Below are 17,931 nucleotides of genomic sequence, written 5' to 3' on the forward strand. Positions count from 1 at the left end.
GCCAATTCACGCAGAGGAAGGTCCCACACACACAGCAATTAAATCACCAACAAATGACGTTTTTTTTAGATCAAGGTGAATTGCCAGAACCTGAAACAGAAAATGCTGGAAAATCTCAGTGGGTCTGGAGGGAGGGAATACGGAGTTAACATTTTGAGTTTGTTTGACCTCGTCATCAGAATGAAAGAGAGGGAGAATGTGCTGAATATCAAACCGTAGCCGGAAGAGATTGCTACTCTGGAGTACTGTGTGCAGTTTTGGTTGCCGCACTTGCGGAAGGATATATTGGCCTTGGAGGGAGTGCACAGGAGGTTCACTAGGCTGATACTGGAGATGAGGGGGTTGGACTATGAAGAGAGACTAAATAGACTGGGTCTGTACTCGTTGGAGTTTAGAAGGATGAGGGGGAATCTTATAGAGATTGTCTTATAATGAAGGGGATGGATAGGGTAGAGGTAGAGAGATTCTTCCCGCTTAGAAAGGACAGCAGGACTAGAGGGCACAGCCTCAAGATAAGGAGGGAACAGTTTAAATTAGAGTTGAGGAGGAACTTCTTCACTCAAAGGGTGGTGAATCTCTGGAATTCTCTGCCCGTTGAAGTGGTGGAGGCTACCTCGCTAAATATATTTAAGTCACGGGTAGATAGGTTTCTGATAGACAAGGGAATTAAGGGTTATGGGGAGAAAGCAGGAAAGTGGAACTGATTCACTTCAGATCAGCCATGATCTTATTGAATGGCGGGGCAGGCTCGAAGGGCTAGATGGTCTACTCCTGCTCCTATTTCTTATGTTCTTATGTTATTTGGTAGCAAAAGCAAAAGTGGCTTTTGCTACTAAATAAACCTGTTGGACTTTAACCTGGTGTTGTGAGACTTCTTCCCTAGCTGATCTCAGACAGGGCAGCAATAGGGGTCAGGGTTTGACTAGAAAAGTCATCAGAATGAAAGAGAGGGAGAATGTGCTGAATATCAAACCGTAGCCGGAAGAGATTGCTACAAAGATGTGGCAAACTTAAGAACAAGAGATAGCTAACTGTGTGTGTGTGTGTGTGTGTGTGTGTGTGTCTGTGTGTGTGTGTGTGTGTGTGTGTGTGTGTGTGAGACAGTTGGGGGTGTGTGGTTTGCATTGAGACAAAAAAAAATTTGGAATATTGAAAAAAAGAGGCTAAGATGGTGGAATAAGCTCACAGTCTATTGTTGTTGAGCTCAGTGTTCAGCTCTGAGGGTTATAACATGCCAAATCTTTGAGGTTGATGGATAGAAAATGACTGTGGGATCTTTTACTTTACTTTGCTGAGAGGCATCAGCATGGACAGGATGGGCCAAATGGCCTCTTTTTGTGCTGTATCATTTCTATGGTTCTCTAGGGATAGCAGGTTTAATGTTTCAGCTGAAAGACAGTATCTCTGACAAGGCAGAGCTTCCCTCAGTCCTGCACTGAGGGGAGTATCAGGTGGAATCGAAGCAGACAGGAATCATAGCGGGTGCGACACGGGCTATGCAAAGGGCTGTTGGCCTTGGGTGGGATTTTCCAGTCTTGGTGCGATTATGGCTGGAAAATCCTGCCCCCCAATGTCTGGAGTGGGGTTTGAACCGATAACTCAGAGGCAAGAATTTTTTTTATTCGTTCATGGGACACAGGCATCGCTGGCTGGGCCTGCATTTATTGCCCATCTCAGTTGCCCTTGAACTGAGTGTCTCAATTGACCATTTCAGAGAGTCAACCACATTACTCTGGCTTTGGAGTCACATGCACATAGAACACGATAGCACAAACAGGCCATTCGGCCCACAAGTTGTACCGATCATATCCCTACCTACCAGGCCTATCTAATACCCTCAATCTCATTAAATCCCATGTACTCATCCAGAAGTCTCTTAAAAGACCCCAGCGAGTTCGCCTCCACCACCACTGACGGCAGCCGATTCCATTCACTCACCACCCTCTGAGTGAAAAACTTACCCCTGACATCTCCTCTGTACCTGCTCCCCAGCACCTTAAACCTGTGTCCTCTCATAGCGACCATTTCAGCCCTGGGAAATAGCCTCTGAGAATCCACCCGATCAATACCTCTCAACATCTTATAAACCTCTATCAGGTCGTCTCTCATCCTTTGTCTCTCCAAGGAGAAAAGACCCAAATTCCTTCAACCAATCCTCATAAGGCATGCCTCCCAATCCAGGCAACATCCTTGTAAATCTCCTCTGCACCCTCTCAATAGCTTCCATATCTTTCTTGTAAGTGTAAGGATGGGAAATTTCCTTTCCTGAAGGACACTCGTGATCCAGATGGGTTTTTCCGACAATTGACAATGGTTGCACGTTCATCAGTAGATTCTTAATTCCAAATATTTTTTATTGAATTCGAATTCCACCATCTGCCGTGGCGGGATTCGAACCTGGGTCCCCCGGAACATCAGCTGATTAAGAGTCCAGTGATAACAGCACTGGAGGCCAATGTTTCCCCCCTGCCAAAGTGAGTCATGGTCGACGCCGGAACGGTACCTGAGCTACTGAGATAGAAGAACGGATCGTGAAGCTTACGGAGACCTCACCAGCCTCAGGAGAAGACGGGGAAAGGAGGAAGGAGGAAAAAAAATCTCTCTGCGCAGCTGGGCTTTGCATGTTTTTGTGTCTTTATTTGCAGGCGGGATGCTTGCAGCCTTCCAGCAAACACAGAGACTGGAGACCAGCGCCACGCAGTGAATTTTTGCATTCTATAAATGTCAACAATCCTGGAGCTGCAGGGATCCTTGTATCTTAAAAGAGGGAAACCTAACGTGTTTGAATGCGAGGGAGAGGAAATGGCATGGCTGATAAGCCAACAGGTCACAGGCATCCTGTGGCTTACTGTCTGAATCTATAATGCCATCCTCATGTTTCCATTATCTGCTGCGGTGTTGTGAGCTGTGTGCACACTGATAACATCAAATTCAATAATGTAACATCAAATCTTGTAGATACAGGGGGGAAAAAAAATCACCATAAAAACAGACAGCAAAACCACACAGACTACAGGAGAAGGAAGATCAGGAACTCAGAACCCTGTCTGCAGTCATTAAATTTTCTTTTCACAATACAGTTTCTGTTGGGTGTACCACTCCACCTTGTGTAGAGTTTGGAGTGGAAAATGTTAAGCGTCCCACCACCCAACCATGGAATCTTGCTGCAACCGTACAGGGCACTGGTGAGGCCGCAGCTGGAGTACTGTGTGCAGTTTTGGTCGCCGCACTTGCGGAAGGATATATTGGCCTCGGAGGGAGTGCAGAGGAGGTTCACTAGGCTGATACCGGAGATGAGGGGGTTGGACTATGAAGAGAGACTGAATAGACTGGATCTGTACTCGTTGGAGTTGAGAAGGCTGAGGGGGGATCTTATAGAGACGTATAGGATAATGAAGGGGATGGATAGGGTAGAGGTAGTGAGATTCTTCCCGCTTAGAAAGGATAGCAGGACTAGAGGGCACAGCCTCAAGATAAGAGGGGGGCAGTTTAGATCACAGTTGAGGAGGAACTTCTTCACTCAAAGGGTGGTGAATCACTGGAATTCTCTGCCCGTTGAAGTGGTGGAGGCTACCTCACTGAATATATTTAAGTCACGGGTAGATAGGTTTCTGATAGACAAGGGAATTAAGGGTTATGGGGAGAAAGCGGGAAAGTGGAACTGATCCACTTCAGATCAGCCATGATCTTATTGAATGGCGGGGCAGGCTCGAAGGGCTAGATGGCCTACTCCTGCTCCTATTTCTTATGTTCTTATGAATCATAGAATCACTACAAATGCAAAGCCATTCTGAGGGAGTGCAGCAAAGGTTTACCAGGCTGATTCTGGGGATGGTGGGACTGATGTATGAGGAGAGATTGACTAAGTTAGGATTGTATTCGCTGGAGTTCATACAAATGAGGGACGATCTCATAGAGACTTATAAAATTCTAACAGGACCAGACAGGGTGAATGCAGGGAGGATGTTCCAGATAGTGGGGGGGTCCAGAACCAGGGGCCAAAGTCTGAAGATTCATTTAGGATGGAGATGAGGAGACATTTCTTCACCCAAAGAGTGGTGAGCCTGTGGAATTCATCACCGCAGGAAGTAGTTGGTGCCAAAATATTGAATGTATTCAAGAGGCGGCTGGATATAGCACTTGGGGCAAATGGGATTGAAGATGAGGGGGAGGAAGTAGGATTAGGCTGTTGAGTTGGACGATCAGACATGATCGTGGTGAATGGCAGAGCAGACTCGAAGGGCTGAATGGCCTCTTCCTGCTCCTGTCTCCTATGTTTCTATTCAGCCCATCGAGCCTACACCGACAACAATCGCACCCAGGACTTACCTGAGTAACCCTATGTATTTACCCTGCTAATCCCGCAATTTGATTTTTTTTTATTCATTCGTGGGACCGGCTTGGGTCACTGTCTGTGTGGAGTTTGCACATTCTCCTTGTGTCTGCGCGGGTTTCCTCCGGGTGCTCCGGTTTCCTCCCACAGTCTGAAAGATGTGCTGGTTAGGAGACTTGATCTGAACAGGCACCGGAGTGTGGTGACTGGGGGAATTTCACAGTAACTTCATTGCAGTGTTAATGTAAGCCTTACTTCTGACTCATAAATAACCAAAAGAAATAAACTGACATGGATGTTGCTGAATGGCCAACATTTGGTGCCTATCCCTGGATGCCCTTGGAGGGCAATTGAGAGTCAACCATATTTAACGGGGATTGCACAGTTCATTTCAAGTCCTGACAGGGGGACGGTGGGGGTGGGTGATGGAGAAATATTCTCCTGTTTTCTTCCTTCATCAAAAGAATACCGTCTCCCCGAGAGGGGCATGTCAGAAATGTCAGCCGCAGCTTGTCACCAGCGAGCTCATTAATATTGCAGTAGTGTCAATCTCTTCCTGGTATCACTCTCTCACACCCGCACGCTGGCAAAGATGACTATCTGCATAACACCGCAAGCAGCAACAGAGTAATGGGAGAGGCAAAGCCACGAGCTAATGACAGGCAACAGAAGGAGGTCTGATATTTAGTAAATTACAGCTTGCTCGCTGGTAATTGAAAGCAAAGGGAAGAGAAGGGTTGCTTGTAGATTGTCTGGGTCACGGGTAGCCTGGTAATCAACAGCGCACTTAATAGCTGAGCACCTTGTCATTTTCATTGTCAACTGCACTGTACAGCGAAGAATGAACCTTCTGCTCCCCACTGTGCTTTCCTTTTCCCCAGAACTATCCAAACTGGGACACTTTGAAGCTTAATGCTTTCAGTAATAGATGTGGACACAGCTGGGATCAGCCGAAATCTCTCATAGAAACCCTACAGTACAGAAAGGCCATTCAGCTGATCGAGTCTGCACCAACCGTAATCCCACCAGGCCCTATCTCCATATCCCTACATATTTTACCCATTAATCCCTCTAACCTACACATCTCAGGACACTAAGGGGCAATTTCAGTACAGCCAATCAACCTAACCTACACATCTTTGGACTGTGGGAGGAAACCGGAGCACCCAGAGGAAACCCACGCAGATACGAGGAGAATGTGCAAACTCCACACAGACAGTGACCCAAGTCGGGAATCGAACCCAGGTCCCTGGAGCTGTGAAGCAGCAGTGCTAACCACTGTGCCACCGTGCCACCCATGTATTTACCCTGCTCATTCCCCTGACATTAAGGGAAAATTTAGCACAGCCAATCCAGCTAACCCGCACATCTTTGGACAGTGAGAAGAAACCGGAACACCTGAAGGAAACCCACGCAAGCACAGGGAAAATGCGCAAACTCCACACAGCCAGTAACCCAAGCTGGGAATTGAACCCGGATCCCTGATAGCGTGAGGCAGCGATGCTAACCACTGTGCCAGTGTGCAGCCCTTGATTTTAAGCCCAGTTCCACAGCGAGTATTTAAACCAGTCCCACCCAATCGGGAAGCTGACGTGATCGATGTTGGTTCTACACTCCAGCCCTATGTTAAAGCCAATGATTATAACTGAGCAGGTGTAAGCCAAACATCCCACTTAATCCCATAAGCAGGTAACTACATAGAACTTATCTCACAGATGTAAGTTCATGGGATGTAGACATCGTTGGCTGGGCCAGCATTTATTGCCCATCCCTAAGTACCCTTGAACTGAGTGTCTCACTTGGCCTTTTCAGAGGGCAGTTGAAAGTCAACCACATTGCTGTGGTTCTGGAGTCACATGTAGGCCAGACTGGGCAATGATGGCGGATTTCCTTCCCTTAGGGGCATTAATGAACCAAATAGGTTTTTCCGACAATTGACAATAGTTTCATGGTCATCAGTGCATTTTAATTCCAGATTTTTAAAAAATTAAATTCAAATTCCACCTGATGCCATGGCAGGATTCGAACTTGGGTTCTCAGAGAATTACTTGGGCTTTCTAGGTTACTAGTGACAATACCATTATGCCACTGCTTCTCCTCAACTTTAGATTAGTGGGTCAATGCAGCTGGGCCAGAATTCTCCAGCTGTTCACCGCTGGCAGTGAGGATGGAGGGTTTGGCACTGGACCAAATCTCCGTTTACTGCAGTAGGACCAGATAACCCATCAGCTCGAACAGCTGGAGACCTCTGGGCCGTGGTATCAAGTCTATTCTTCGAGGTGAATGGCATGGGTACATTTCAGGGGGAGCTGTATAAACGTGTGAGGGAGAAAGGAACACAAAGTTATCCTGATAGGGTGAGATGAAAAAATGTAGGAAGAAGCTTATGAGGTGCATCAACACCAACATGGACCAGTAAAGCTCAATAGATTCTTGTTCAATAGGTTCTTGATTAAAAAGGGGAGGGGGAGAGGTTATCGGGGGTCAGCGGGAATGTGAAGTTGAGGTTACAATAAGATCAGCTGTGATTTTATTGAGCGGCAGCGCAGGCTTGAGGGGCTGAATAAGAGCAAAGAATAAAGAAAATTACAGCACAGGAACAGGCCCTTCGGCCCTCCAAGCCTGCACTCACCGACAATGCTGCCCAACTTAACTGAAGCACTCTGCCCTTCCATGGGCAATATCCCTCTATTCCCATCCTATTCGTATATTAAGATGCCCCATGAAAGTCACTACCGTATCCGCCTCCACTACCTTCCCCAGCAGTGAGTTCCAGGTACCCACCACCCGCTGTGTGAAGAACTTGCCTCTTACATCTCCTTTAAACCTTGCTCCTCGTACCTTAAATCTATGCCCGCTAGTAATTGACTCTTCCACTCTGGGAAAAAGCTTCTGATTATCCACTCTGTCCATGGATCCTCATAATCTTGTAGACTTCTATCAGGTCACCCCTCAATCTCCGTCGTTCCAGTGAGAACAAACCAAGTTTCTCCAACGTCTCTATATTGCTAATGCCCTCCATGCCAGGCAATATTCTGGTAAATCTTTTCTGTACCCCCTCCAAAGCCTCCACAATGTTCTGGTAGTGTGGTGACCAGAATTGAACACTATATTCCAAGTGCGGCCTAACTAAGGTTCTATAAAGCTGCAACATGACTTGCCAATTTTTAAACACAATGCCCCGGCCAATGAAGGCAAGCATGCTGAATGCCTTCTTGACTACCTTCTCCACCTGCGTTGTCACTTTCAGCGATCTGTGTGTTTGTACACTCAGATCCCTCTGCCTATCAATACTCTTAAGGGTTCTGCCATTTACTGTACATTTCCTATCTGTGTTAGACCTTCCAAAATGCATTACCTCACATCTGTCTGGGTGGCCTACTCCAGCTCCTAGTTTGGAATTTTGTACACTGTATGTAACGTGTTGCACAATAGGAAAATCGTGGAAATTCATTCTGATCTGCAGCTACTCAATCAGTTATTTTAGTCTTTGTTTCCTCTCACATTTTTCTCCTTGTAATCCACAAAAGGTGACAACGATCGGGAAGTTGTACGGATGCAGAACCACAACAAGTGCTGCCGTTCATCACACTATGGCAAGTACATCTGACATGCATGTACACCAAGCCAGTATTGTTAGCTGACGACCATCTCCTCCTTTAAGAGACAGTCCATGTACTGGAGTTTCAAAATGCCAGTGGATATCTAAGGACAGTGCGGATGGGTTACCGATAACACGCGGGCAGCCTGTGTGTCCCTGGCGCACACACCCTCGTCCTGTCCACTCACACTGTCCATTCCCATTGATTCCGATCCTGTTTTACAGCGAGTTGCAATTGGAGAGTCCTTCCCCATGTCTGGACACCCATTACAGAACACAATACTCCTTCTATTTGCTGTAATGCAAATGTTTACATCTATCTTTTCAATGCCACACACTTAAAACAATAATCTATCTATATATATATATAATAAAATCCAGATAATATCTGATTAAAATTAACAAGGTGAACTGGATTGAGATGAGTAATGGGGGAAGGAGTCTCAGGTTGAGAAGTCACAGGGATTCCCGTTAATGTTTTAAGTCAGTCTGAGTGTTGGGATATTTCACAGGGTAACTCCCGGAGATAAGTAACCGGGGACCGCTCGTTAACAAGAATTGAAGATGCCAAACTCATGACACATTGGGGGATTTTTACGTGTGCTCCATGCTCCTGTTAATACGCTTTTTCTCAACAACTGAGAGTGAGCAGCGTTTCCGAGCTTGATGCAGAATTACCACTTGATTAACATCGATAGTTCCAAATGGCTGAGTGCACAGAATGCGCTTTATTGCACGGGATTCGAGGGGCTTGTTTCTTTAACCAGGGATCGCCACGCACAAAACCTTTCCCATTTGAGAGCTGACGAACTCCCCTGAGGCAATAAATCACTGGTTTTGATGGGGTGGGGCATTGAGACCCGATACCTCGAGACACCAGTGGTCCAATACCTCTGAAGGGGAAACGGCTGCAATTAGATTCGCTGTCATTAAACAAGATTTGTTCAATTCATCACCAAGTCTTGCGAGCAGCGGACACAAAAGTTAATTTCTACGCACTTTTGCAATTCCCAGCACTGAGCAAAAGCTTTCTGCTGACGTGGCCCCGAGTCCTTTCATCAGGCATTTGGCCCAAAGGCGGTTTACCTTTTGAGGGCAGGAGTGAGGAGGTCAAGGATGGATGGTGGCTAAATGGTAGCGGATTGGTATCAGGTTACTCACTATATGAAGCTGAAGGAAGTCTCCCAAACCAGGGGCACTGTCCACCCGCACCAGGATGGCATCTTTCACTGAGGTGCTGAATCCAACAGCCAGGCGGTCGGTTCTTGTGCTGGGTCTGTCATTGGCCGGCCAAGTGTAGGTTATAACTCCCCCTCCACGGCCGAAGATGTATGTCGTACCAGCTGGAAGACAAAGACAGGGGGGGGGCACCGTGAGCACTGCGCTCTGCACACTTATCAGAACCGATCAGAAATAATCCCCCCCCCACACACCCCCCACATCAAAGCTCAAACAGTAACAAAATCCCACTCGCAATCTCTTCAGGGAGCCAGGCTGACTGGCTGCCAGATCCCCCACTGAAGGTCAACACAAACAGAGTTGACACATTTATTAGCTTAGGGTGGGGGGTGTGTGATATGGAGGGGTGAGGGGATAGGGGGTGTGGGGTGTGGGGTGTTGGGGTGGAGTGTTGGGGTTGGGGGGGGGTGGGGAGGTGAGGGGTGTGGGGGGGTGTGGGGAGGTGAGGGGTGTGGGGGGGTGTGGGGAGGTGAGGGGTGTGGGGGGGTGTGGGGAGGTGAGGGGTGTGGGGGGGTGTGGGGAGGTGAGGGGTGTGAGGTGGGAGTTGGGGGGTGTGGAGTGTGATGGGGTGGGAGTTGAGGGGTGAGGGCTGTAGGGAGGTGGGGAGGTGAGGGGTGGGGAGGTGAGGGGTGGGGGGGTGAGGGATTTGGAGTGTGGTGGGGTGTGGGGGTGGGTTGGGGGGGTGGGTATGGATTGCTATCAAAGTCATGCCAGCCAATCAGGAGAATCGTCCAAAACAAATTCCTGGTAATATCACCTGACATTTTCAGTGCAGGAAGAGTCCACTCGGCCCATCTAGCCTATGCCAGTGTTTGAGCTCCAGCTGAGCCTCCTCCCAACCCTATTTCAGCTCTGCCACCATTCTCACCAACTTTTTACAGATGCACCATAGAAAACATTCTTTCTGGTTGTATCACAGCTCGGTATGGGCTCCTGCTCTGCCCAAGAAACTACAAAGCGTTGTGAATATAGCCCGGTCCGTCACACAAACCAGCCTCCCATCCATTGACTCTGCCTACACTTTCCTCTGCCTCGAAAAAACAGCCAACGTAATCAAGGACCCCACGCACCCCAGACATTCTCTCTTCCACCTTCCATCGGGAAAAAGTCTGAGGTCACATGCCAACCGACTCAAGAACTGCTTCTTCCCTGCTGTCATCAGACTTTCGAATGGACCTACCTTATATTAAGTTGATCTTTCTCTACACTCTAACTATGACTGTAACACTACACTCTGCGCTGTCTCTCCTTTCCTCTTCCCCTATGTACTCTATGAACTGTATGTTTTGTCTGTATCATGTGCAGAAGGAAAGTATACAGGAAATGGTACAGCCCTTAGAAATATGAGCATACAGAGGGATCTAGTTGTGCAGTTCCACAGTTCCCTGAAAGCAGGAAGTCAGGTGGACAAGAAGGTGTATGGATGCTGATCTTCGTTGGTCGGGGTGTTCAGTATCGGAATTGGAAAATCATGTTGCTGCTATATAAGACTTTGATTAGGCCTCCTTTGGACAATTTTGGTTGCCACACTACCGGAAGGATGTTGATGCATTGGAGAGGGTGCAGAAGAGATTACCTGGAAGACTGGTGATCCTATCCCCCACTATGGTTGAGATAAGCTAACTCGGCACAGATCAGGATATTGAAACTAGGACCTTCTTGCTTTGCCCTTCTCCCATTTCATACTCTTTTGTACAACCTGTGCACTTACAACTGAGACATCAGGCCAACAACACTTCATTCAAAGCTGTGTTTGTCACACACATAATGTATTGACTCTTTCTAATTTCCATACAACCATGACAACCCTTGTTTTTATAAGAAAGAGGATGTTTCCAATGAAGGAGGATGCAGCTATAAAGAAAAATCTAATAATTTCTATCACACCTTTCATAATCTAAAGACACCCGGAAGTGCATTATGTGTGTTTGAGTACAGCGCAATCCTTGTTATAGTGTCGGAAACACAGCAGCCAATTTGGGAACAGCAAGATCCCACAAACAGCAATAATTGATTGAATTATCTGGGCTCTGTGTTGCCGTTTGTTAAGGGATAAATATTGGCCCATACAACAGGGAGAACTCCCCTACTCCCCTTCAGAATAATGCCATGGGGTTTTTTTGTATCCACATGAGGGGGTTAGATAGGGGCCTCGGCGTAAAGTCTCATCCGAAAGATTGCAAGTCCAAAAGTGCGGCATTCCTCACCACTGCACTGGGGTGTCCAGATTCTGTGCTCAACTCTCTGGAGTGGGACTGAAGAAAGTGTATAAGTCATAGCTCTGTCCAATGCAAAATCAAATCAAGCTACTCACTCCTCAACATCTCCTATTGCCTACTCATTCTGGAGGCAAAAAAAAGACTCTGGAATGCCTATCCGACTTTCTCCCTTATTGTCCTTTTAAGATTGTTTTCCCAATTCCACCACCCAGTTCAGGAGATAGCTCGATTGGTGCTTTCAGACAGATAATGGTCAGAATTCTCCAGCCTTGCATGCCCCTCCCAGCGAGAATGGAGAATTTGGCACTCAGAGAAATCTCCATGCATTGCAGCGGGACTGGAGAATCCCAGCCACGGGTGAGGTTGGAGAATCCTAGCCAGTGACGCAGTGGTGGCTCATCCATAACCCTCTCGACTATTATTCAAATGAGTCACACTACACCCTTTGAATGGCGCCAGGGACTCAACTTTTTAAAGACTCAAATTCTTTAGATCGAGTATCGGAGCCTGAGAGACAAATTTTGCACTGTCCAGGGCAGCATGGTGGCACAATGGTTCACACTGCTGCCTCACAGTGCCAGGGACCCGGGTCCAATTCCAGCCTCCAGGCCACTGTCTGTGTGGAGTCTGCACATTCTCCCCGTGTCTGCGTGAGTCCAAAGATGTGCGGGTTAGGTTGACTGGCCAAACTAAATTGCCCCTTAGTGTCCCGGGATGCGTAGGTTAAAGGAATTAGCGGGTAAATATGTGGGAATACGGGGAATAGGGCATGGGTGGGATTGTTGTCAGTGCAGACCCGATGGGCTGAATGGACTATAGGGTTTCTATGGTTTTGTCCAGGTGCTCTGGTTTCCTCCCATAGTCCGAAAGACGTGCAGGTTATGTTGATTGTCAATGCTAAATTGACCATAGTGTCAAGGGATTAACAGGGTAAATAGGTGGGGTTACAGGAATAGGGTTGGAGTGAGATTGTGGTCGCTGCACCCTTGATGCCTCCTTCTGCATTTATGATATCCATTAGTCGGTAACACCACGAGAAAAAATAAATATTTCACTCGAGAAATGAAGGCGATCCATTGGATGCCTGACACTAGTCCGAATCTGAACTTGTCCAATCATCTGTACCTTGGTACTATGCCACCTCATGTTTCATGGCCTTAATTGGTACAATATTAACCTCCTGAAAATTACTTCCTTCCTTCACGATGTACTTGAATCATTTGGTTTGAATCCCTGCTGTTACATTAATTTTATTCATTGGAATGTACTTAAAGTCAATCTTTGTAGCTCTTCAGAATCATTTCCTTTGAGTGTCATTTTCTCATCCATTAATGGTCCATCAAATACAAAGGCAATAAAGTGTTGGCCAGTGGGTGGAACACTACCTTGAGTGGCACCTTACTCGCTGAGGGAGCTCTGGACACTATAGAAAGCCTGGCTGTGGTGGCAGAGCTGGAAATCATAGAGGAGGAGTTCAGGAAAGCTACTGCCATGGGCCAAACTCCAGGTGCTGACGCTATACTACCTAAAAGCATGGGAAACTGGCACTCCAGTTACATCTGTTATACAGTTTCCAACTTTGTCATCTCAGACATATTTTGGCATCTCTTGTCACCAACTTGGATATCCTGGGGCCTCCTAATTCCCTCAGCAACGACGTCTGCGCTCAGGTCATTGAGTGTACGACAGTCATATATCCTAAGACCCTCTGTGCGGTGAGCTTGCCACTGGGTCATGACCTCCTGGGTGTCCATAGCTCTGTTGCAAAGACACCAGCAAAGGGAGATGCAAAGGTGCTGAATGTTGACACGGACAACTGGGAGACCGTGGCAGATGTCTGCATCGTTTGGAAGCTGGCCATTCGGAAGGGAGGGTGAGCAGGAATTAAAAGCTCCCCAGGCTGACAGGAAGGCTCGGAGAAAACAGAATCCAGTGGATTTTGTACCTCTTCCATTCTCTGCAACAAACACACAGTGGCAACCATGCCAAAGTGGGGCTCCTGAACCCCACCAGGCGAACACAGAGGCCGGAATATTCTACAAAAATTAGGAGAGGCAACCAGATTTCCTTGACATTCGGTGGGAATATTGGAGGCTGGAAAATCCCGCCCAGAGTCTTAATAAGAGGGAAGCCTGCAGCTGAATGATTTCCAAATTTCAGGCATAATTTGTTTGATGTGATTTGATTTATTATTGTCACAGATATTAGCATACAGTGAAAAGTATTGTTTCTTGCGCGCTATACAGTCAAAGCATACCGTTCATAGAGAAGGAAACTAGAGAGTGGAGAATGTAGTGTTACAGTTATGGCTAGGGTGTAGAGGAAGGTCAACTTAATGCAAGGTAGGTCCGTTCAAAAGTCTGACGGCAGCAGGGAAGAAGTTGCTCTTGAGTTGGTTGGTACGTGACCTCAGACTTTTGTATCTTTTTCCAGGTGGAAGAAGGTGGAAGAGAGAATGCCCAGGGTGCATGAGGTCCTTAATTATGCTGGATGCTTTTCCCAAGGCAGCGGGAAGTGTAGACAGAGTCAACGGATGGGAGGCATTCCTCAAATGAAATGCCTATCGAGGTTTTGAGTGTAGTCTTAAAAATACTGGAGGAATTTTTATCAGCTGCATTATTCTTTTTCAAACATCAGTTTGAAGATCTGTGGAATAGGTCTGAATTCACTTTTATTCTACACTAGTGCTGGTTAATGTGTCTAATGATTAAGTGAGAGAGACGACACTGCCTCATAAGGAAGACTAGCGCTGCCAATCGCTACAGCTCTCCTTTCCCTCTCAGGCTCAATCTTCATCTCAAACAAGTCCCACGTCCCCCAGTCTGAATATTTTGCTTCTTACGCTGTCCCTAGTATATAAGTACTTAAGAAATAAGAACAGGGATGAGCCAGGTGAGCCATTCAGTAAGTTAAATTTCTACTTCAACCCCATCTTCCTTCCTTTTCTCCACATCCCCCCATTGTCTGAGCGACCCACAATCTATCTTGAAACAGGTTTGAATATTCTCATTGACTGAGCACCTACAGGGCGGCATCCTGTTGGATGTCTGCAGTCCTACATATCATAAGGTCAGGACAAGCTGCAGCAGGATTCGAGCCTGTGACTTCTGACTCCCAAAACAGGAATGCTGCCAACAGCTCATTCCATAATACTGTGGTATAATATGTGACAATCGAGGGACACACTTTTAGACGAGGTAGGTTATTGCATATAGGTTCACAACTTGGCAAAACAAAAACAAGTCTGTCATTTACAGAAATTGTTAAATTGCCGTGATGCATGAAACCTAGCACAGTGCTTAGCACTGCTGCCTCACAGCTCCAGGGACCTGGGTTCGATTCCTGGCTCGGGTCACTGTCTGTGTGGAGTTTGCACATTCTCCCCGTGTCTGCACGGGTTTCCTCCGGTTTCCTCCCACAGTCCAAAGATGTGCAGGTTAGGTTGATTGGCCATGCTAAAATTGCCCCTTAGTGTCCTGATTTGCGTGGGTTAGAGGGATTAGTGGGTAAAATATGTCGGGATATGGGGGTAAGCCCTGGGTGGGATTGTGGTTGATGCAGACTCGATGGGCCGAATGGCCTCTTTCTTCACTGTAGGGTTCTATGATTCATTGAAAAGTTGTCTGGGGTAGAGAATGACAAAACCTCACAACTCTCAGAGTGGAGACACTTCTCCTCACCTCAGTCTTGAGTGACCGTCTTCTTATCTTTGGTCTGTGACGCCTTGCTTTGGGTTCTCCATACATCCACCCTGCCAGGCCCCACTGAGAATCTTATTCCTTTCAATGAGATCACCTCTCATTCTTATAAACTCTAGAGGTCATGGGTCGAATTTATCCAACCTTTCCTTATCCATTGGGCGGCACGCTGGCACTGTGGTTAGCACTGCTGCCTCACAGTGCCATGGACCCGGGTTCGATTCCAGCCTCGGGTCACTGTCACTGAATGGAGTCTGCACATTCTGTCCATGTCTGCACGGGTTTCTTCCGGGTGCTCCGGTTTCTACCTACACTCCAGAGATGTGTGGGTTAGGTGGATTGGCCATGCTAAATTGCCCTCGAGCGTCAGGGGGATTAGTGAGAGTAAATGCATGGGGTTATGTGGATAGGGCCTGGCTGGGATTGTGGTTAGTGCTGACTCAATGGGCCAAATGGCCTCCTTCTCTAGTGTAAGATTCTATGATTCTATGTCTGCCCTCTCATCCGAGGACTCAATCATATGAACCTTAGCCCAGGATCCCCAAAAGTAATTGTATCTTTCTTGATCAGGCAGACTGAAAGATGGTGGAAAGTACAGAAACCTGGCAGATGGAAGTCAAGATGTGGATGTGTGACAAGAAACACTTTGGGAAGACAAAGACAGCATCGATAAATGGCGCAAATTGAAAAAGTGTAGATAAACAAGAGACACCCTGGTGTACAAATACACAAACTCTTAAAGATGGAACAAAAACAAGTTGATAAGGTTGTTAAGAAAGAATAATTGTTCATATGGGTTTATAAACAGAGGTATAGGATATAGAAACATTGAAGGTAGGAACAGGAGGCCATTTGGCCCTTCGAGCCTGCTCCACCATTCATCACCATCGTGGCTGATCGTCCAATTCAACAGCCTAATCCTGCTTTCTCCCCCTAACCTTTGATCCCATTCACCCCAAGTGCTATATCCAGCCACCTCTTGAATACATTCAATGTTTTGGCATCAACTACTTCCTGTGGCAATGAATTCTACAGCTCACCATTCTTTGGGTGAAGAAATGCCTCCTCATCTCCATTCCAAATGGTCTAACCTGTGTTCTCAGACTGTGACTCCTGGTTCTGGACTTCCTCATCATCCAGAACATCCTTCCTGCATCTACCCTGTCCAGTCCAGTTAGAATCTTGTAAGTCTCTATGAGATTCGCCCTCATAATGGAATAAATGAGAAAATGTCGGTGAGGGTGGTACCCTCAATCCCTTGCCAAACTGCACACGTGGAGAAAATGCTATTCTCCTTAACTACTCTTGGGGTGATGTAATGGTCTTTGAAGTAGGATTGTGGTGGCTATGTGTGACTTCTAGTTATTGATCCCATTCACCTGGGGAATAGTTTTTTTTCTGCATGTGTACCTGCGTGTGTGACTAATTTAACTAAGCTGGGGACTGAGTGTTTATGGAATTGAGATCATCAAGGGGGTTAGATGTGAAACACAGGCACTTGAAGTGAATAGGGCCAAGTTGAGTGCTCCAATTGCAACATGGGTAGAAATTTGCATTAGAGGATAAGTGAAGATTTGGATTTCTAGCTCTTGGATTTTAAAGGGAAGCAATTAGGAGTTTTACAACTTAGAAAATAAGTAAATAAGGCGAAGCTTTTATGTTTTATTATACTTGAAAGTAATGGGCACAAAGAGATGATAAACAGTTTTTATACTCTGGGATAGGTGTCTGGGTTAGAATTGTGAAGAGATGATGTGAGCTGCCTTCAACCATCCCAGAGAAGTGTCTGTTTGTTAAAGAAAGCAGGGTATTTTTTGAAAGCCTTGGGTTTCCACGGTTAAGCGAGAGTGAGAGAGAAGCCCTGTGACACATACTCCTTGTAGCAACAAGTGGGTTGTGCCTTGTGGAAACATGACTGGAATTCTTTTGATAGATTAAGTTTCTGTAAGGACTGTTGCCTAAATTTGTCCATACATTTATCATGGCCAACTTTGGACTGTGCGAGGAAGCCAGAGCACTCGGGGGAAATATGTGAAAGGTAAAAGGATGAGAAGAGAAGGGATAGGACTTATAAAAGGTGAAGGGGGAAAGGTCTGTGTGGAACCAGAAGAAATGGCAGAGGTGCTTAATGAGTACTTTGCCTCAGTATTCACGGTGGAAACTGATCTGGGAGATTTTGCTACGGATTTGCAGCAGATGGAAAAGATTGAGTATGTGGATATTAAGGAGGAGGATGTGTTAGAACTTTTGAATTCTATCAAGATAGATAAGTCGCCGGGACCAGATGGGATGTACCCCAGGAGACTGTGGGAGGCGAGGGAAGTGATTGCAGAGCCCCTGGCGATGATCTTTGCGTCGTCAATGGAGACGGGAGAGGTTCCGGAAGATTGGAGGATTGCGGATGTAGTTCCTATTTTCAAGAAAGGGAACAGAGATAGCCCGGGAAATTACCGACCGGTGAGTCTGACCTCAGTGGTTGGTAAGCTGATGGAGAGGCTTCTGAGGGACAAGATTTACGAGCATTTGGAGAGGTTTGACATGATCAGAAATAGTCAGCATGGATTTGTCAAGGGCAGGTCGTGCCTTACAAGCCTAGTTGAGTTCTTCGATAATGTGACTGAACACATTGACGAAGGAAGTACCGTGGACGTGGTGTACATGGACTTCAGCAAGGCGTTTGATAAGGTCCCCCATGCAAGACTTTTTGAGGAGGTGAGAGGGCATGGGATCCAAGGGCCTTTGGCCTTGTGGATCCAGAACTGGCTTGCCTGCAGAAGGCAGAGAGTGGTTGTGGATGGGTCTTTTTTGGCATGGAGGTCAGTCACCAGTGGAGTGCCCCAG

The 17,931-nt window shown here is 46.8% G+C and overlaps 1 protein-coding gene across 30 annotated transcripts in view; it reads right to left on the bottom strand.

The window, feature by feature from the left end:
- Positions 1 to 17,931, bottom strand: part of nrxn3a (neurexin 3a) — a 1,599,218-nt gene that overhangs the window by 345,396 nt on the left and 1,235,891 nt on the right. For all 30 annotated transcript variants that reach the window (XR_013888541.1, XR_013888540.1, XM_080202257.1 and 27 more), the window contains one exon: positions 9,096 to 9,277. Coding sequence is in view for 28 of the 30 variants with exons in the window: in XM_080202257.1 (XP_080058383.1) it covers positions 9,096 to 9,277 (182 nt within the window). In the remaining 2 variants the exon portion in view is untranslated. The remainder of the gene's footprint in view (positions 1 to 9,095; positions 9,278 to 17,931) is intronic.

Source organism: Carcharhinus amblyrhynchos, chromosome 14, assembly GCF_965287045.1.
Source record: "Carcharhinus amblyrhynchos chromosome 14, sCarAmb.v2.hapA, whole genome shotgun sequence".
NCBI classification, from domain to species: domain Eukaryota; kingdom Metazoa; phylum Chordata; class Chondrichthyes; order Carcharhiniformes; family Carcharhinidae; genus Carcharhinus; species Carcharhinus amblyrhynchos.